Raw genomic sequence first — 20,608 nt, 5'->3', positions numbered from 1 at the left:
CCACGAATTTTAAATTACAGCTGAGGAGGCTACAAGCATTTGTATCTTTTTTTTTCGGCATTCTCCATCGCCTCAAATATTTTCTCCAATTTTTTGTTTTAATACACTACTCATGTAATTAAAGGGTTCTTTAATTCTTTGTGAGCTGTAGATTTCATGGCATGCCCCTTTTGATTAACCGCATAGAAACCTGCCGACTGCAAGTGTTGATTAGTTATCTACGTTGATAACAGAAATGATGGCGCCTCTGTAGAATAAATGCTGCGAATTTTTTCCGGGGCCAAAGATCCTCATGAAGGAGTGTGTTATCAATTCTGTTCCAAAATCTACGGTTTACAAGAACAAATAGGCATTACAGATTTTCCGGCATTGGCTCAACGCTCAAGATTTGCACCATGGAGTCAGGCAGACTGTTTAAAATTCAAGACAGGATGTGCAAGAGTTGATCATGTCAGTTCAGTATTTCAGAGTGTAACTTTCGATAACAGTAATTTCAAAGTCGTTATAAATTCTACGAACTGCTATAATATGTGAATTTCCCAATCATTCTGTTACATTCTTTGAAGTAAATAGATTTTTTTTTGCGTGAGACGTTGTATAGTTGGAATTAATTTATTAATGTCGCAGGATTTTTCGAGAATCAATAGACAGTTGGATATTGTATCCAAATCTTAAAAGATTTTCATCTAGTTTTTCGCTGGATATCCAAACGCAGCCACGTGATGTGGTATACAGTTGTTGATTGGTGGGCTCGAGTTATAAATTGTTAATGAGTTTGAGAAGTTATATTCTAATTACGAAGTACAGAGAGTGTTATTACAAGCTGCAAAGATTATTACATAGTGCAACAGAACAAGATATGGCTTCGAAGACGACAGTTGTTTTATTATTTCTGTTGGGTAATGCACGTTTTTCCGCCAAAGACAACCCCAAAATTTCTCGTTTTTCCTTTTTTGAAACCTTAGAATATACGAGCCTTAAAAGATGTGTCGGTAAACGGTTTGATGCACGCAGTTTGTTATCGTGTAGTCAGCAATGTCTCATAAACACCTGGTGTATTTCCACCAACTTCAAGTTGTCCTCCAAGGGGAAAGACGATGGAACTTGTGAACTGAACAAGCACGACATGTCCATTGTTAACGAAAACAACAATTTCTCTGACGACGAAGGAACGACTTTCTCGCTGTTACAGAAGGTCAGAATCAATATTATATGTTCTCTTACTATCTTATCGTCGAGGGGGGAGAGGGGCTAGAGGACTTTTGTGTCACAAAAAATGATCCCTTAAGCTCTGTAATATTCTTTAGACTCTCCCCCACCCTCTCCCTAAGAATAAGCAGTTATTGACAGTCAGTTTAAACTACAGCCCCCCCCCCCCGCCCTTTGAACTTTGTTGGTGACGACTCAATAAAACGTTAAAACAAGTAGAAAGGTACCACGAGACAGAAACTTACCAAATAGTGAGGGAAATCTAGGAAACACAATACACTTAGACGGAAAGGGTTTAAACAGAACCCAAAATAAAATATGGCACTTTGGAATGGCGTATTTACCTAGAGCGGAAAGATAATGGTGAATAAATTAATTAGTGAAAACGATAAAAGAATACGCGTAAATTAAAAAGTGCTATAAGCATACGAAATGCGAAAAGAAAATCGAGAAATTAACAATTCGCCTTATCACATATGTATCCTCCCAAAATAACTTCCCCTTCCTTGTTATGGTTTGAATAAACGTTATTATTATTATTATTATTATTATTATTATTATTATTATTATTATTATAAGTTGAAGCCAGCTATAACGATGCACTGATGGTACATCATCCTATCATATTTTTAAAATGCACAAATGTTGTCCGCAATTTAATGGGAAAGGTGTACGATTTTCTATCATAAGGACACCTCTAGATAAACAATCATCAATTGCAATATTTTTTCGTCGTCCTTTTTCAACTTAGTTAATTCGCGAATCTTGAGGTCTCCGGGGATGGGCTGACAAAATAGAGCCTTAAAGGTTTTCATAATTGGATCAAACGTTTCTTGGTTCAAAATTCTTCATTCAATCATGCACACGTTTCTCAATCTATACTGATCTAGCTGATTTCAATCTGCTTGGGTGTTTTAATTTTTACTCGCTGATAACAACAGGTAAGTGAAAAACTATGGGTTCTCCATTCTCGATTATGTTACCTTTTCTCCTCGACATCCCAGCGTTCAGTTGGGCTGAAGACCGCAGGATTTGCAAGAGCCACGGGGGAGGTGTACCAGTAATCAAATATGCCGATGAGAACAAATTCATAAGCAATACAATGCAAGATTTGAGTGTATACATTGGACTTTACAGAAAACCGGACAATGAGTTTTACTGGATTGACGACACTCCTGTGAAAAGCCAATTTTCTTCATGGGCAGAGGGAGAACCAAACAATTATGGAAACCAGAATGAGAATTGCGTACAAATGTATACTAGTGGACGAAATGGCAAATCGGCCACTAGTGGACAAAATTTCAAATGTGCATCTAGTGGAAAAATGGAAAATCTGCCTCTAGTGGACAAAATGGCAAATCTGCCACTAGTGGACGAAATGGCAAATGTGTCACTAGTGGACAAAATGGGAAATCGATAACTAGTGGTCAAAATTGCAAATCTGCCACTGGTGGAAAAAATGGCAAATGTGCCACTAGTAGACAAACTGGCAAATCTGCCACTAGTGGACAAAATGACAAATGCGCCCCTAGTGGACAAAATGGCTAATCTGCCACTAGTGGACAAAATGGAAAATCTGCCACTAGTGGCAAAATTGGCAAATTTGCCATTAGTGAACAAATTGGGGAATCGGTCACTAGTGGAAAAAATGGCCAATCCGGAACTAGTGGACACAATGGCGAATCGGCCACTAGTGAACAAAATGGCAAATCTGCCACTAGTGGACAAAATAGCAAATCTGCAACCAGTGGAAAAATTACCAAATCAGCCATTAGTGGATAAAATGGAAAATGTGACGCTACTGGACAAAATTCAAATCGGCAACTAGTGGACAAAATGGCAAATATACAACTAGTGGAAAAAATGGCAGATCGGCAACTAGTGGACAAAATGGCAAATATGCAACTAGTGGACAAAATGGCAAATCGGCCACTAGTGGAAAAAATTGCAAATCTGCCACTGGTGGACAAAATGGAAAATATGCAACTAGTGGACAAAATGGCAAATCGGCCACCAGTGGACAAAATGGCAATTGTGCCACTAGTGGACAAAATGACAAATCGGCCACTAGTGGACAAAATGGCAAATCGGCCACTAGTGGACAAAATGGCAAATCTGCCACTAGTGGACAAAATGGAAAATCGGCCACTAGTGGACAAATTGGCAAGTCTGCCACTAGTGTTGGAAAGGATTCACCATTTGCAAAGTGGAACAACTTCCCCTGCAACCAAGTGGGAGCACCTTTTGATTCAACCCATCCACAGACCCCATCTTAGCGTTGCGTAAAATTGTTGTAGCTTTTAAGACTGCGTCAGCGTGAGTGAAATAAGAGCCATTTAAATTGTACCTGAAGTAGCTAGTAAATGGACTCGGTCCTAGTAGGCCTTCGCGAAAAGAAGGTGTCTTTACAGTGAGTTTAACTCTTAGTTCATGACGTTACAACTGCCAAATTAAACGTAAAGTTTGATTCGTTTGTTTATTTTAGATTTTTAACGATTTATACGTAGATTTCCAAAAACGGCTGTAACTTGTAACTGTTTATCACGAAGTTAAAAAAGGAGGATTAATCTAAGGAAGAACAATAAAAAGGCCTAAAACGGAAAAGCAAGGACTTTTCTAGCTGTTTAGGAGACTTTGATTAGGTGCTGAATATTTCCTTGCATTTTTTCCTTTATTTAACTCAGTACTATCCCAAAGCAATACAGGAGTACTCACTACTGAATGACGGAAGGCCCGACCGACTGACTAACTGACTGACTTAACTGACTGACAGACAACCCGACCAACGAAGTAAATGACTGACTGACTGGCTGACTGACTGACTGACTGGCAGCCCGACTAAGTGAGTGAGTGACTGACTTGACTGATTGACTGACAGCCCGACCAAGTGAGTGAGTGACTGACTTGAGTGATTGACTGACAGCCCGGATAACTAAGTGACTGACTGTCTGACTGACTGACATTCCGACCAACTGATTGACAGCTCAACCAACTAAATGATTGGCTGGGTGGCTAATATAACCGACCGACTGACCGACAAGTTATCATTTAATTTGGGCATGAATACATCCCAGAGTTAGCAGTTTGGAGCTCGATATAGAAAGCAGCGTCTACTGAAATCTTGCCGTTCTCAAGAAACTTGAGCTCTAACAAAATATTTTTGTCTACGTTTGCAAAGTGTCATTATTGCGTTTCTTGTAAGGCTTACTTGTGCGACATATACTGATCTACTTAACCTCAACAAGAGTGATTGGCTACAAAAGAATGTCGCTTGAACAATATTCACTCTTATTTCGAAAGCATAGAAAATAAAAGGTTATCATACCTTCCCCCCTTCCCCCACCTGTACCAACCATCCCCCCCTCCCCACCTGTCCCATGTCAAAGTAGCGGAAAATGTTTCTTAAGGGCTGAAGTTTTTGCTGATTCGCTGTCGACCAATTCGTCACGAGATGTAAGGATGCTGGAGTATGATTTGGCACTTTCAAACTAAATAAATTTCAAACTCCGACAACTCACTAAGCGCTTTTGTAAATCAGACCTAAATATCAAACTAATTTTCACTTCTTTTTAAATCAAAAACATGTTCAGTGTTAAAGATCGTACTCCTGATGCTCTAAAATCCATGGTAGTTTATCAATTTTCTTGTGCGGGATGTAATTCCCGTTATATTGGCGAAACTAGTCGCCACTTCTCTACTAGGATAAAGGAGTAAACGGAAAGCGATAAAAACTCGCATATTTTTAAGCATTTTAACACATCTCCATCTTGTAAGAACAAATACTTTCTTTCTTGCTTTAGTATTCTGGATTCTGCTAACAACTCAATTGATTTAAAACCCAAAGAAGCTTTTTTATATAAATAAGATCGAACCTGAACTTAACAAACAATTACAGCATTATAACACTTTTCTAGCGTTTTAGTACACACCTTTGATGTTTGGTGTCACGTTGTAATTAGTACACGCCCTTGTATTACATCATACTGTAAATATTTTATTCATCTACTTGTCTGTTATATAATTACTCACGTTCTGTTCCTCATTGATTGAAGCATAGTCCCCTCTATTAACTATGATTGAAGATGGCATAAGCATGCCGAAACATGTCTCTCAAAAAAGTTTCTATTTCTTACAATATCATTATTAATATTATTATTATTATTATTATTATTATTATTATTATTATTATTGACGGGAAAGACAGCTATTATGGGATACTTACAACAACTTGCTTGTGTTGTTACAAAGTGCGACAGCTTATTTTAGGACAACGTGACTTGTTTTGTCATTAAAGAATGAGTCCGCATTAATGAATACCTGGCTTATTTCTATCAACGATGAATAAAGGCTGTTAGTATCGAAAGAAACTGTTTGGGGCTGCGTCGGTGGGAGTAACGAAATAATTTGGATATATCAATAAAGTTGAAATGGTAAATTGGCCACCGTAACGGTTACAAAAGCTGACGTTTCGAGCGTTGTTACGGTGGCCAATTTACCATTTCAACTTTGTTGATATATCCAAATTATTTCTATCAACCTCGTGTTGTCCTCCACGAAGAAAGACGAAGGAACTTGTGAACTAAGCAAACACGACATGTCCATTTTTAACGAAAACAACCACTTTGCTGACGATGAAAAAAGGACTCTCTCGCTGAGAGCAACTTCAGAATACCTTCCACCTCATTTACATGTGTCGGGAGACTTTGAAGAACGAAGCATAACACAATAGATGCTATTCCTATGGAGCTGTTACTGGAGGTGAGATTCATGTGCGTGTCTCTCTGATAACTTAACATGTATATAGTCATACCAGCCACAAATTATTTTTTCACAAGTATTTGAAATTAACAATTGGTTCATACGTCATCGTGCGTTCAACGAGATATGAAGCACAAGGGAAGTTTGGAGAACACGAAAAATGCGTAAGAGTTGCTTGAGACGTAGCCGAGAGAAACTCTAGCTTCTTGAGTGCTCTCCAAACTTCCTGAGTCCTTCGTATCTCGATGAATGTACAGCTGACGTATGAAACAATTGTTATATAACATTTTCATCGCTGTAGTTTATGTTTAAAGGCCAGAAATTCCCTCTCCTACGCTTCGATGCGTTGTTTATTTTGTTTCGGAAAAGTATTTCGCTATGCTTCAATGAGCTTGTCTCTGATTGGTCAAAAACTGACAGGTGAATTCAAGCGTGGAAATGAAATGAGTTGCGAAACGAGATGAAACCGTTGATTGTTTTGTTTTCCCTTTCTCTGAGTTCTTTCTCAGGAGGTAAAAAGTCCATTCCCAAAGAAAAAGTAGGCAGATCCTCAGGATGTTACTAAAACGAGGAACGGGGAACGGGGAACGGGGAAAGGGGAACGGGGAACGGGTGTACAACGGTAACCCGCCTGATAATTCAAAATGGCGGAGTAAAGGGAACTAAAAAGGTCTGGCAACTCGTGTTGAGCACGCTCTTCGAACGCGATCTTCGGAGCAAAAAGCATGGACGGTAAGCGTAGGTTTTATTGAAGGATTTTACTTTGAAATGTTGAGTGCCTCATAAATTTAGTTTTTGTCTGGCACACATTGCAGGTTGCATAGAAATCAAGTCCTCGGAGAGGTAAGTATCTTACAATTCATGCACAACATTTGAACAATCAACTCAGAAATACAAGCTCGCGGCATTTATTCTTATATTCATAGAGTAATTGTACTGCAAGGTAATGAAGTTCACCTCCAATATCTTCACCGTTACAACCTAGCAATATCAATAATGTTGTAAAGCAAACAGCTGAATGACTTTCACGCCCATTATGGGAATCATTTTCTCTTGAATATGATCAATGCAGTGTAAATATTATTGTAAGCATTAGCATGAATGTGAATTCAGACACCTACATTCTTGGAGACATAACTCATGTTTCCCTGTTAAATTAAATGTTATTAAAAGTTCTGTCAATGTTCGATTTCTCTATTGTTTACATGGAAGTTTATGGGCCGATACAAAGATATGTTCCTGATATTATTTTGCGGTAAGGTAAGAAGATATCTGCATGTAGTAATTTTGATAACTAGGCTGGTTATTACGTTTTCTAGCTCATTTCTGTTAATCTAAGATATTACCTCCTTGCCACTTATCTGCAAAAAATGCTGTTGGGCAATGCAAACAACTAACATACCCAAACTCTGCCAAAAGATGCAGATTTCAGGAAGGAAAAACAAAGAGAGACGTCAGAACAAATGGTGGTAGCCATTGCAGAAACGTTGACTTGGAATCCCCGCATCGGAATACTAGGCTTCGTGGCTTCGCCTGGGCAATAGTTAAATAAAAGCGAGTGGTCTAATTTCGCTGCAAGCAGCGACCTAGCGATAAAATCAGTGTTTGTAAACATCGTGACTCCGCCATTTTGAATTCTCAGGTGGGTTACCGCTGTACACCCGGTCCCCGTTTGCCGTTAGCCGTTCCCCGTTCCCCGTTCCCCGTTACCACTTTTAGTAACATCCCAGATCCTCGTCGGCTTGTTCGCTTGTTGCCATATCTAATTAAACTTTTTTGCAGAAATTTTTCCCGTTTTTTAAAGAAAAATGCTGAAGTCACTCGTGAGAAAAATTTCTTTTAGCGAGGCATTTGTTTGCTGACGCCACCAGCGTGCACAATGGAAAATTGAAGCACGCTCGCGCAATTGAATTTGTTTGCACGAATTTGCTAGTTATGTTATAATTTTAATTTTGATATATTGTAACTCGTGAATGTGCGGTTCGGAATGCTGCATAATACAAGGCCTGTCTGGTAGCGTCTTGAATTTATGAACGGGACTTTGAGCGCAATGTTCGACGAGTTTACTTAACACTTCCGAACAGCACCTGAGAGTCTCTCTTGGCTGAGACGAAACTCCGCGTCATACCAGCCATGAAGTATTTTTTTTTCACAAGTAGATGATTTTTATAACAGTTGCATTATTGCCTACAAGTTGAAATCGTACGTGACGATGCACTGATGGTATATGATAATATCATATTTAAAAAATGCAGTCTTAATATGTGCAACTTAATGAGAAAAGTGGAAATTTTCTATTGGTACGCTTTTAATCTATCGTTTATTAGTTATAATGTTATCTCCACCTGCTTGCACATCCACTTTTAGAATCAAAATTACAAATTTAGGTTAGTTTGTGAATCTTGAGGTCTCAGGGGAAAGAAGTGGCAACTCACAGCCATAAAGTTGTTAATGATTAATGTTAATGTTTAGATCAAAAGCTTCTTGGATCAAGATTCCTTTTTCCACTTATCCACTCATTCCTCAAAATGAACTGATTTAATCAATATTAACTAATCAGCTTAGTGTTTAATCTTTTACTAAGTGATTTCCGTGGGTTTGTCAAAGATGGATTTTCCACTTTCGATCATGTTACCTTTCTCGACACTCCAACACAGAATTGGACTGAAGTCCGGCGCAGGATCTGCAAGAGCCGCGGGGGAGATCTGTCGGTAATCAGATCTGCTGATCTGTAATATTTTTCTTGAAAATCAACATCGGGCACCTTTTATACTTTGCCAAAAAAGGCCTATTTTGAATTAGCCCATCCAAGGACCGCATCTCAACGCTGCGTAGATCGATCTGTTGTACCTTTGTGAAGAGCGTTAACAAAGAGCAAAGAAAAACGACTAACCGTGCGCTCTGACTAACTTATAAATGAACTAGGCGCTAGTAGGCCTTTTTGCCGAGAAGAAGCTGTTTAAACAAAAAGTCCAGTACTTTGATAATGATGTTGCAACTTTCAAATCGGTTAAGTTTATGATGTTTCTGTCCTAGCTCTTAATAAGATTTAAGAAATATTTGATTCTTTTTTCACAGAGAATGCAATATTAATACCAAAGGATTTGGGGTACACGTCTTTTCTATGTATTACGAATTTCTATCCAATGAATTTGCTTGCGGAATAAGAGACATTACATGGGGTACCCATTACTAGATACTAAGTTTTTTTTCTATATATACATATACATACTTATTATATAGATACTGATGAAATACCAGGATTTTTCTTTTTACTAAAAAAATCATATTTTTCAGCGTGCGCAGTGAAGATTCTATTTTTACCTTTCAGGTGTGAGGATATTGGTGTCGTCATGGTTACTAACATGATTAGCCAATTACAAGAAGCTTCCCGCTCAGGCGAAGTTGTGCGTTATGCGGAAATTTTATCTGTATCTGTAAAATAAACAGAACATTACATGGCCGCTTGGGAATACGAATTTTATCTCCTCGTGCAGAAAGTATCTTTCACTCGTTTGCTTCGCTCACTCGTGAGAGATACTTACAGCACTAGAAGATGAAACTCGTATCCCAGCGCGGCCATGCAATATCCTCTATATATTTCATATGTATCCCCAAACACTACTGACAAGAGTGCTGACAACCTACCAGATGACTAACTAACTGTTGGCTGGCTGACTGACTGATTGAGTAACAACTCGACCATCTGACTGACTGCCTGACTGCTAGCCCGTCCAACCGGCTGATTGAAAGCCCGACCAACTGAGTGAATGCTTGATTGACAGCACAACCAACTTGCTGACTGACCGACTGTCAGACTATCAATCCGACCAATTGACTGACTGACAGCTCGACCATCTAAATAACTGGCTGGCAGGCTGATCGATTAATCAACCAACCAAAGGGGTGAACTAATCATATTTTAACTTGGTCATAAATATATCCAAGAGCTTGCAGATCGCGGCCGGAGTTTGAAGGCAATGGCTTCTCAAATCTTACTGCTCTCACAAAAGTTGAGCTATACCAAAATCTTTTTGTCTACGAATGTCTTTTGTCAAATTTCTTCATTGCCTTTCTTATGTTTCCGGTACCCTACCGACCAAATTTCTTCTTGGAACTGGCGCCTGACCTTAAAGACGCCAACGATAAATCTTGAAACAGCTACCTCTCAATCCGTACATTATCAATTGGTATCATAGTTTCCTCTATGCAAGACAGCAACGTGTTGTTTGTTATAATTTTTTAGGACAGTGGAAATCTGTCAATAGAGGAACCACACAAGGTAGTATAAGCGTACCGTATCTTTTTAATATATTTTTGAATGATTTGGAGATTTTTTTAATAATTGCCCTGTGCTTTTTAAATATGCCGATGATTCCACTATTCTTTCGCCTATCACTAGGAATAGTGACCCGTCTGCCGACTTAGTAGGACAGTTCTTAACATGGTGTAAAGACAATAGAATGGTCTGCAACCCTTGCAAATGTAAAGAGCTGGTTGTTAGAAAGAAAAATCATAATGTACTCTACTCTCCAATTAATATTATTCCCCAGTGTGATAGCTTCGTTTTACTAGGAGTAACTTTACAGAGTGCAGAAAAATTTGATGAGCATGTAAGAACTAAGCTTGACAAAGCAAACAAGTGTTTACACGTCCTATGAACATTGAGAAAGGAACATTACTCTCAGGCAGAGATTGATCATCTTTTTATATCCATTGTTTTGCCTAATTTTAGCTATGCACTTTCAGTCTATGGGGCATCTGAGTCCGATCTTACGGTTGTACAAAATTTTTTAGACCGATGTCATAAACGCCGTTTTATCTCATTTCCAGTTTTTATCAAGAACCTTTTAAACAAACAAGACCGAAACATTTTGAAGAAACTAAAATCAACGGATTGCCACCCCCTGAGAGACATCATTCCTTTTTAAAACACATATGTACATAATCTTAAGAAAAAAGGCTGCGCACGCCCGAAAATTATTACACAGCGCTTTATGAACACCTTTGTAAATAAGTTGATATTTAACCTCCATTTATTGTAATGACATACTTTTTAATTCATAGCGTGCATGTAGATTTCTGCTGTAGTTTTTCCGAATTCCTTGTAACATAAGATATGTAGTTTTATCTTATGATGGAATAAACGCTTTATTGTTATTATTATTATTACTATTATTATTATTATTATTTGAGTGCTTGCTGCTATTTCGTGTTCTCACTGGACCAAGATGTATCCCATCGCTTTGATATGTGTACCTCCGTAACCCCGAGAAGCTTCATTTCCACACGAATTGTCGCTTACGTCCTTCGACGACTCCGCTCCAAAGCCAATCCTGGAATCACAAGTGAAACAGTCATCTTCACTGTTACCAAGGATACCAATCCTCACCTTTGACCACTTTTTATCCTCATTTTCGGTCACAACGTTAAACCCTTCTTTGTTGCAATTGGATTGCAAGGAAGCTTGTGAACCAATCAGCAACTTCCACCTGTCACGATGTAGTGAAGTGTTACGGTGTTTTCCATCAGCAACCAGTGAGTGCAGAGAGCTAGCTTGCTTATTGATAACAGCGAAGTTGATGTGTTGTCCGATCTTCATACCAAGGCAGATCTTGGTGAACGGTGTGCTCCAGTAGGTTGGTAGTTTAACCTCTTGTGAGTCAAACCCAGTCTTTCCTCCTTCCAGATTAAAGGTTTCATTGTTGCTCCAGAGTTCAGAGTTGTAACGAAAAGTATTCTGCAATGGTAGAAAAAGAAAAAAAAAAGGGAAAAAGCTAACAATTTTGGTTTGTTCGTTGACCTTATTTATCACCAGTATTTTGCATACCTAAAATCTTCAGGACTTTTATTTATTAGCTGAATTACATCAAGGGACTGCTTACAGAACTGAAGCGATTGAATTGCCAAAGGACTGTGACAAAGAACACAGACAGACAAGTGATAAATGGGCAGATAGCCTGACCGACTGACAAACCTACTGGCTGGCTGACCACAAACAGATTGGCCCACAGGTTTACTCAGTGATCAGTCGCCTAGAGATATATTTTCGCACCTGTGTGCCATTCATTTTCATAACCAGCGTCCATCCGCCTCCACCGCATGCGTCAAGGTTAGTCATGTGACAGTACACGGAAACCTTCGCAGATTCTACCCTCAGTAAGTGAGCTTTGTTTAATGTGGACCTGATTTTAAATAATCAAGCAAACAAACAAAACAAACAAGCAATGAGACAAACAAGCAAATAAACCCAAACGAGAAAAAAGATAAAAATTAATCGGATCTGAATTGCAGCTAAAATTTTAAGCCACAGTCTTACCTTGTGATATATATAGCTCTTTGGCATACAAAGCTTTGCTTTCATGTCCAAATTGAGCACTCTATCTAGGATGAGTCATTGCCGTTGCAATTGCGCATGCTCGCTGGTTTACTCTAGTTTGAGCACTCTGGCATGGCTTAGACGATACCACAAAGGTTGGGTCGTTTGGGGTGACCGTCTCGGTTCTCCCCCATCCTAGCATTAGCACTGCACTGATGAGGCCCAGAAGGCCGAAACAGTACTGTCTGCAGTTAGTTATATATATATATATATATATATATATATATATATATCACATATATATATATATGTTAGTTATATATATATATATATATATATATATATATATATATAGCACACTTCGCTACTCATTGGATCATAATGAAAGAGAACTTAGTTTCTTAAACATATTTTTCTGGGCCTAAGTTTTTTTACCATCTTGACATATTCAAAAGCAAAAGTTGAAAATCTCTTTCGTGCTTTTTGCACTCTGCAAGTGTTCTGTCATATTCTCCAATTACTTGCAAGATGTACACAATGGGTGTACCTTAGTACCAACCGATTTTCAATTGCGTAGGAAAATGAAAATCAAATTTCTTTTTCGTTTTCCTTTTTTGGTTTTTTGTTTTTCGTTTTTCGCTGCACTGTAAAAAACGAAATTTGACTTCCACTTTCATTTTTCGTTTTCTCATGGAATTTGGAAAACGGATTGCAAGTCAAGTCAAGTCGTTTTTCGTTTTCCACCAATGGCCCTTAAACTGACATTGTGTGGGAAAATTCTTTACTTCACGGGGGAATTCTAACCTAAAATAACAACAAATCATGACAACAGATCCCCGCGAAATAAGTGCAGACTAACGGTGTCCCACTACTGCCGCGGCAAAAGAAATAACCTCGGGGCAAAAGAAAAATACTCACAACAAAAGGAAAAAGACGCACGTTCAAAGAAAATAGCTCACGGCAAAAGAAAAAACCGCACTTACAGCAAAAAATTGTCATTCAAGAACACACTTTCTTTGCTAGACTCACAGTAAACGACAATTTCGTAACCCATCTTTTGAAATACACAGTGTCATGCGCAGTCAGTGTCTGACCCTCAAATAAATTTTAAAAGACTCGACAAACAGAGGCTTTAGTTGAAATACAATTTTAGGCAAGGGTACGAATACAAGGTGATTCGTAATCCGCCGTGTTAAAATACACAGCGTCATGCGCAAGACGTAGTCAGTATTTAACGATATCAGCCGCTCACCCTTACATGAATTTTAAATTTTGTTTTGCTTTGAGTTCAATGTTTTGCTTCGAGTTACTTTATTTTGCCGCGAGTTATCACGTTCGAAAGATAATCATTTAACTATACTTACGCGGTACTCAGTTTAACCAGTAGCTAAATGCATATCTACTAGACAAAGTTTCAGATGTTTCAGTAATTATTATTTACAATTTCTTGCCATGTATTTCCTTGCAAGACGTCAGTAGTTCTGAAAAGAAATACACCCTGTCAGTATGTGATCGTAAGAGCCAACACAACTTTACGCTAACCTCGTTCCCACGGCCTTTTCCAACTAAGGGAAAAAGCCCTAGGAAGAAGGTTGAACTTTACGCATCATGCCCTGTCACAAGTTCTCAGAAAATTATGCTGAGGCAACATCATGAGTTGACAGTAGAAGTTTTCAGCACACCGACAAAATGAATTTAATAATTTAGCTTTTTATCAGGGCTGTTTATTTCAAAACCTGTCGTTCAATTTTTTTAACCCATTTCCTTTTATCATTAGTGTTGTTGTTCTTTTTTAACGTCGCTGATGTAATTTGTTATTGACAGGTGCCAATTAACTTCAAGCTGAAGAAGCTACGCAGACGACCATACAATGTTTTTACAGCTTCGTTGCTGAGCTGTTGAAGAATAGAAATAAATGTTTCATTGGTCAGTATATTCAACCGTCACAAAGCCAAATCAACGTCCTCAACTAAAAACATTTTTTCAGCTGAGATATTTGATTGACGACGGCTTTTGCTTTAGCTTCCTCGTTGTTATGAATCAAAAGGAAAGGTTTAAGCTCACAACGCTACAAGGAGTTTTATGCTTTCAAAGACTACATACGTAACTCCCAAAAACACAGATCTGACTTCGCCAGAGAAATAAGGTCTTGAAATTCGTGGCTCTATTCGTCGAAACTCAGTTGAAAGCGTTTTCGACAATTTTTTCACAATTAGCATTATAATCGGATTTTTTTATTCAAAATGAATTCGCTTTTGTTGACAAAGAAAGGAAACCAAGGCTTTCTTTCGAAGCTCTGAATTAGTCGAAGGAAATATATAGGTTTGAACACTGTCAGTAAATTTATTTAAAAAACTAAGGTCCATAAAGTTCGACTTTTTTTTTACAGTGAGATTAAAATTCTATTAAAACTACTATTTTTCTCTCTCCTTGGTATTCAAGACTTTTTACTCCGTCGGGAAATGACCAATTTAAGAGCGAATGTTACCAACGGTCAAACATTTGGTGGCAACAGCCAAAAAATCGATAGTAGTAGTAGTAGTAGAATCTTTATTTATACACGATAAGAATTAAAGATAAAAAGCTTGTGGGGTCGTGTACTTAACAAAATAGTATCTAGCCAACTTACGATTATACTAAGACACATTTCAAACTAAATAAGAAACTATAATACAATAAAACATTCAATTTCCTCTCAACTTAAAAGTACTTGTACTCAATTAATCTATTCCTAGCCGTCGAACCTGATAAACTAGTAAAAGTAAAGCTTGTGAAGTGATTATTTCTCCTGAGTAGCCTCCTAAGATTCTTCAGGGCGAAAATACCTACATTTTTGACACGATGGTTGACATAGTTCCATAGCACGGAACCTCTATATGCTAAAGAGTCCTTTAACAATCTAGTGTTGAATCTAGGAGTGGTTATTGCTTCTTGGTCTCTTAGTTTAACCGCCGCCTAGTTAGCTCAATTGGGAGAGCGCCGGACTGCTGTGCGGGAGGTCGAGAGTTCAATACCGGCCGGACCAAATCTCACGGTCTTAAAATTAATTGAGAAGAATATGCTTCCTTTCTTTAACATCAAGAAATGGTTAGATATTCTAGTTTTCTTGGATAGGGACGAATAAATGGAGGTCCCGTCTCCTGCAGGGTTGGGGTAAGAGACGTTAATTTCCCACGCACGAGATTACTGTGTGATGGATGTCCTCCCTGGGGTGGGTTGGGTGGGTTGGGTGGGTAGGTGAAATCGCTACGGAGTAAACACGGCTGCCAGAGGCGCCTGTCTGATTTCAACCTTAAAATTGTAACTAAACACGTATGTTGTTTAGAGCTATAAAGATCTTTACCTTTACCTTTACCTTTAGTGAATAGCTACATTCCCGTTTTATGAATACGCTATTAATTAGAGACTGAGGTAGTGAGACTTTACTTGCTCTACAAAAAAGGTTAACCATCTGAAATTTGTATTCTAAATTGATCGTATCCCATCCTGAAACGTCGAGAGCTACATTAGATTCCGTATCTTTGGATAAGTTGTAGACAATTTTTTCTCCTCTACAGTGAAGTTTCTCAATTGAGTACAGAAGATCCGAATTTGTACACGAACCCCATAATATAATACCATACTTTACAGAAGGTAATATTACACTTAAATAAAACTTTAAAAGGACATTTTTGGGCAAGAATTGAGCGCTTCAATAAGTCTATTTTGTTCGCAAAGTTTTTCTTTAGTTCTAGCATATGCGGTATCCAGGTAAGCTTGTCATCTACAATCATTCCAAGAAGACGCGATTTTTTGACATAGCCTAAAACAGATTTACCCAAAAATATTGGAGGTAGCGGTCCTACAATGGTTGGTGTACTAATTAACATGAGTTCGCTCTTAGCCGGGTGAGGTGTTAAGCGATTCTCTAGGCACCACCTGTAGACCTCTTGCAAAGCACAATTCAAGGAAGCAATCGCTGCGTCTGCAGACTCTCCGATGCTGAAAATTGACGTATCGTCCGCGTACATGAACAGGGATCCCGTGGTAATGGCGGCGGGCAGATCATTAGTGATCGATTCGGCTTTTATTCTCAAGTTAGGTAGGCCTTATGGTGAAACAAAGCGCAGCATACTTCGTTTGGCTGAATATCGATTTATTTTGGAGAAAATCGATAATAACTGAAGTTCGACCAAATGCCGCTTTTGAAGCTCAAAATTTCAGATGAATCTCGGAGCGTCGCGCCACGAATCGAAAACACTTGGACCGATAAAAACTACTAAAACTTGAAAAACAACATCAATATATAGTTTGACAGCAATTTGAGCAACTCTTGGTATGTTACTAAAACGAGAAACGAGGAACGAGGAACGAGGAACGAGGAACGAGTAACGGGGAACGGAGAACGAGAAACGGTGAACGAGGAACGGGGAACGTGGAACGGGGAACGGGGAGAACGGAGAACGGAGAACGAGGAACGGCGAACGGGGAACGGGGAACGGGGAACGGCGAACGGGGAACGGCGAACGGCGAACGGGGAACGGTGAACGGGGAACGGGGAACGGGGAACGGGGAACGGGGAACGGGGAACGGCGAACGGCGAACGGGGAACGGGGAACGGGGAACGGGGAGCGGGGAACGGCGAACGGGGAACGGGGAACGGGGAACGGAGAACGGGGAACGGGGAACGGAGAACGGGGAAGGGGGAAGGGGGAACGGGGAAGAGGGAACGGGGAACGGGGAACGGCGAACGGGGAACGGCGAACGGGGAACGGCGAACGGCGAACGGGGAACGAGGAACGGGGAACGGGGAACGGGGAACGTGGAACGGGGAACGGGTGTACAGGGGTTTTCCGTTTTAGTAACATCCCAAGAATTGCTCAAATTGCTGTCAAACTATGATTGATGTTGTTTTTCAAGTTTTAGTAGTTTTTATCGTTCCAAGTGTTTTCGATTCGTGGCGCGACGCTCCGAGATTCGTCTGAAATTTTGAGCTTCAAAAGCGGCATTTGGTCGAACTTCAGTTATTATCGATTTTCTCCAAAATAAATCGATATTCAGCCAAACGAAGTATGCAGTGCTTTGTTTCACCAGATGGTTAGGCCTACCTAACTTGAGAATAGGAGCCGAATCGATTTTTTGGCAGTTGCCACCATATTTTGAAAATGTTCCATTTTTGACCACATTTCCTCTTAAAGAGGTCCGTTAGAAAAACGAATGATGATTAAAGATTTATTTGTGTCTGTGTGTGGTGTGTGTGTGGGGGGGGGGGAGGGGAGGGGAGAGGAAACGATTGTAAAAGCCAATATCAATTAGTTTTTACCAATAACAAATTCGGTTGATCGAAATAGCTGAAAGCTGTCATCTGCTGAAATATCAAAATTAATTTCGCAGCTTATGAGTGATCCCTAATTTTAAGTTTTTGCTTCGATTCTTCAAGTGAGGAAATTAAAGTGCTTGTAATCACCCACCGGTTTCGCATCTGTCTCCGGTCCAAGGCAATTTGCAGAAGCAGGAAAAAGTTTGTCTTTCTTTGTCGGGAAAACATGATCCTCCGTTAATGCAGCTGGCGAAGAAACATCCCTGATAAAAATAAAAATTGCAAAATAAAAATGTCGAGAATATTATTTTGCTTGTCAGTTGGAGACTTAAAAGGAATCAACTGGAAAGAGAAGTTTCTTGGTTAAAAATTGAAAGCCAAGATACAAACCATAAGAATTTAGACAGAACAATTACGGAAAAAAAGAAATTGAACGTATATTAGTTCAAAAGAGAGGTTAATATTTAATATACTGTCAACATTATAGATGAGGAGCGAAAGTGTTTCATTTCGAGTACTTCACATTTTTCGAAATAAAGTCTGTGAGTCCCTTGAAATTTTGAACAATGCGATAAACGCAATCCGTTCCTACTAACTTGTTGAATCTTCCAGGAAATTTTCAGCTTTAATTTGTGTTTCTAGTTGCTCTTTCGAAATGTCGAATAACTTGTAGTATCCTGCTGTTTACCTTGAGGAAAATAGAAAATGTTACTCCTTCGTGATCATCAAAGTTGTTTTTCTCGTCTACAACGGAGATGTCGTGTTTGTTCAGTTCACAAACTCCTTCGTCCTCCTTCTTGGAGAAAAACTTGAAGTTTGTGGAAGAACACGGCGCGGATCTCAAACATTCTTGACCACACGATAGCATACTGGCAGAATTGAAACGTTTGAAAGCGTACCCTAAAAGCTGCTTATTCTCCATCGTTTTAATATACGATGAACGACGAACTAAGTTTCCTTCAGCAACAAAAACAAAAGTTGTGAGCAATGTCATGAAAAGGGCTTCTTTCAAATCCATTTTTGAACACAGATTCAGCCCACTTCAGTTCTAATTTAGCAACAGTTTGATCTAGTTTCCACGCACATCAGTTCAGTTCACTTTGAATTAATTCCCTAAAAGTACAGATAAGGCCATGTCATTTGACAGGTTTGACAACAAAAATAGTTCCCAATCCTTGAACACATTGTCAACAATTACCAATATAATTTTATGCAAAATAGCCTCAGGTAAATTGTGTATGCAATCTCTATTTTTTATAATAAAATTGAAGAAATTAAACACATCCTAACTTGGGATATAAAATATAACTTGCTTCTTTGATACAGGTTTTCTGCTGTATCAATTCTACGTAAAAGTTGTCCTTAATTTTTTACTGTTATCCGCGCATCGCATAAATTATTCAGCTCGGCGGGTTCTTTTATAACATCAATATTTAACGAAACCTGCATTAAACTGCATTAGTTAAGAGGTGGGTGTATTTTTCAGAGTTTTGGAATATGTAACGTCATTCTTTTCGTACGTCGTTGCAGTATTCCACTCTTCCACAGTGACTATTCCATCGTTAATCATTTTTAAATGAATCCGGTAGGACTTTTTCATTAGCAATAAAGTTGTAAAAGACGAAACCTACATCTTTTTATTTGTACAAAACCATCACAACTGGATGCCAATAGAATTTCAATTTAAGACACGACTTACTATCCGTGATGTCCTAATTATAGAACATCTGTCATAAGCCGATATTCTCAAAGTTTATATCTAAAGCAAATAAACGCCTTAAAATCGCTTGTTTCGTGAAATTAACACTTCAATTTATTAATCGTTTTCCATGGTAAGTTATTATTCGATCACGTGTATTTTACTTCACGTGAAAATCCATTTATGAATTTGGATATTCTCAAAGTTAATATCTACAGCAAGTCTACGCCGCAAAGTCGCTTGTTTCGCGAAATTATAACTTTAATTCATATTTGGTTTTCCATGGTAAGTTATCATTTGATCACGTGTATTTTACTTCACGTGAATATCTATTTATAAATTTGGCTTTCGAATGAAGTAATGTTTTCTCTTGTGAATTTTGGGTCCACACGGAGAAGGAACTTAAAGTCAACGATTTTTTTTTCAACATAAGCAATTCGCTGGACCTATGTCATGGATTAAACTCTACTGAGATCTCTTTTAGGTATTTGGGATTCATGACATTCGGACTAAAGAAGTACAAGCAAGCGAAATCCAAAGAGGACTGAGTTCCACAACAGCGACTGCTTCCTTACCCCTCCCCTCAGAGTGGCCTTGCCTAGGCAAAACATTATGGCGGAAAATTTAGTCGACGATTTTAAAGTTCTTCACATAAAAGCTCTGGAAGACAACTATTATTCTCAATGGATGGAAAATTTACCAAATGAAAAACAACTGTGTCCATTGAAAGATTTAGGGATCCCAGGGTCCCACGATTCGGGCACATTTTTTCTCGATCAAAATATGGAGATCGGTCCAGACGAATCATCTGCCATTCAAACGCTCGGCCATTATTTGTTCTGCAGTGTCTGCGATTTTTTGAAACACTGGTGACGCTTGAAGAGGCACAGCGTGGTACTACGAATACATCAGACAGTACTCTTTGCTAAAATAAGCTCAATTTCCGCGTCACATCCAATAATAATCTTCAACTGTTTTTTATGTGGCATGTAATATTCTTGTTGCAGGATACGAAGGGGAGTCCCTGACAAGATTGATTTTCCCATCTTGGATCAGGTCCACATTCTCCCGACCATCAATGAAAACGTACAAGTCATGCTTGAGAAAGGTTTATTGTTTAATGACGCAATGTTATGAGACAATTTTCTGAAAAGTTCTCAGGGAAAATTGAAATTGACAGCTTCAGAATTTACACTTCACAGTGTCACGCAAGCAGACGAAAAGAACTGTCACTGGAGTAAGATACGTACGATTACGTTCAGATAAACCTTGCAGACATAACTAAATGAATAAAACTTGGACATATCCTGCTTTTTAAAATATT

At 38.7% G+C, this 20,608-nt stretch overlaps 1 protein-coding gene and 1 pseudogene across 1 annotated transcript; one reads left to right on the top strand and one right to left on the bottom strand.

The window, feature by feature from the left end:
- Positions 1-859: 859 nt before the first annotated feature.
- Positions 860-9,413, top strand: LOC148726199 (C-type lectin domain family 4 member D-like; annotated as a pseudogene).
- Positions 9,414-10,255: 842 nt separating this feature from the next.
- Positions 10,256-18,723, bottom strand: LOC111342976 (uncharacterized). The gene is made up of 5 exons (XM_088728504.1): positions 18,274-18,723; positions 17,737-17,848; positions 13,728-13,767; positions 12,023-12,152; positions 10,256-11,707 (listed from the first exon to the last, which is right to left on the bottom strand). Exons 1-5 carry the CDS (start codon positions 18,601-18,603, stop codon positions 11,186-11,188), a joined length of 1,134 nt encoding a protein of 377 aa, XP_088584630.1. The 5' UTR covers positions 18,604-18,723; the 3' UTR covers positions 10,256-11,185.
- Positions 18,724-20,608: the final 1,885 nt, after the last annotated feature.

The sequence above is a fragment of the Stylophora pistillata genome, chromosome 7 (genome assembly GCF_964205215.1).
Source record: "Stylophora pistillata chromosome 7, jaStyPist1.2, whole genome shotgun sequence".
NCBI classification, from domain to species: domain Eukaryota; kingdom Metazoa; phylum Cnidaria; class Anthozoa; order Scleractinia; family Pocilloporidae; genus Stylophora; species Stylophora pistillata.
Note: the sequence above shows the minus strand (reverse complement) of the source record. Positions and strands in the feature narration are given on the sequence as shown.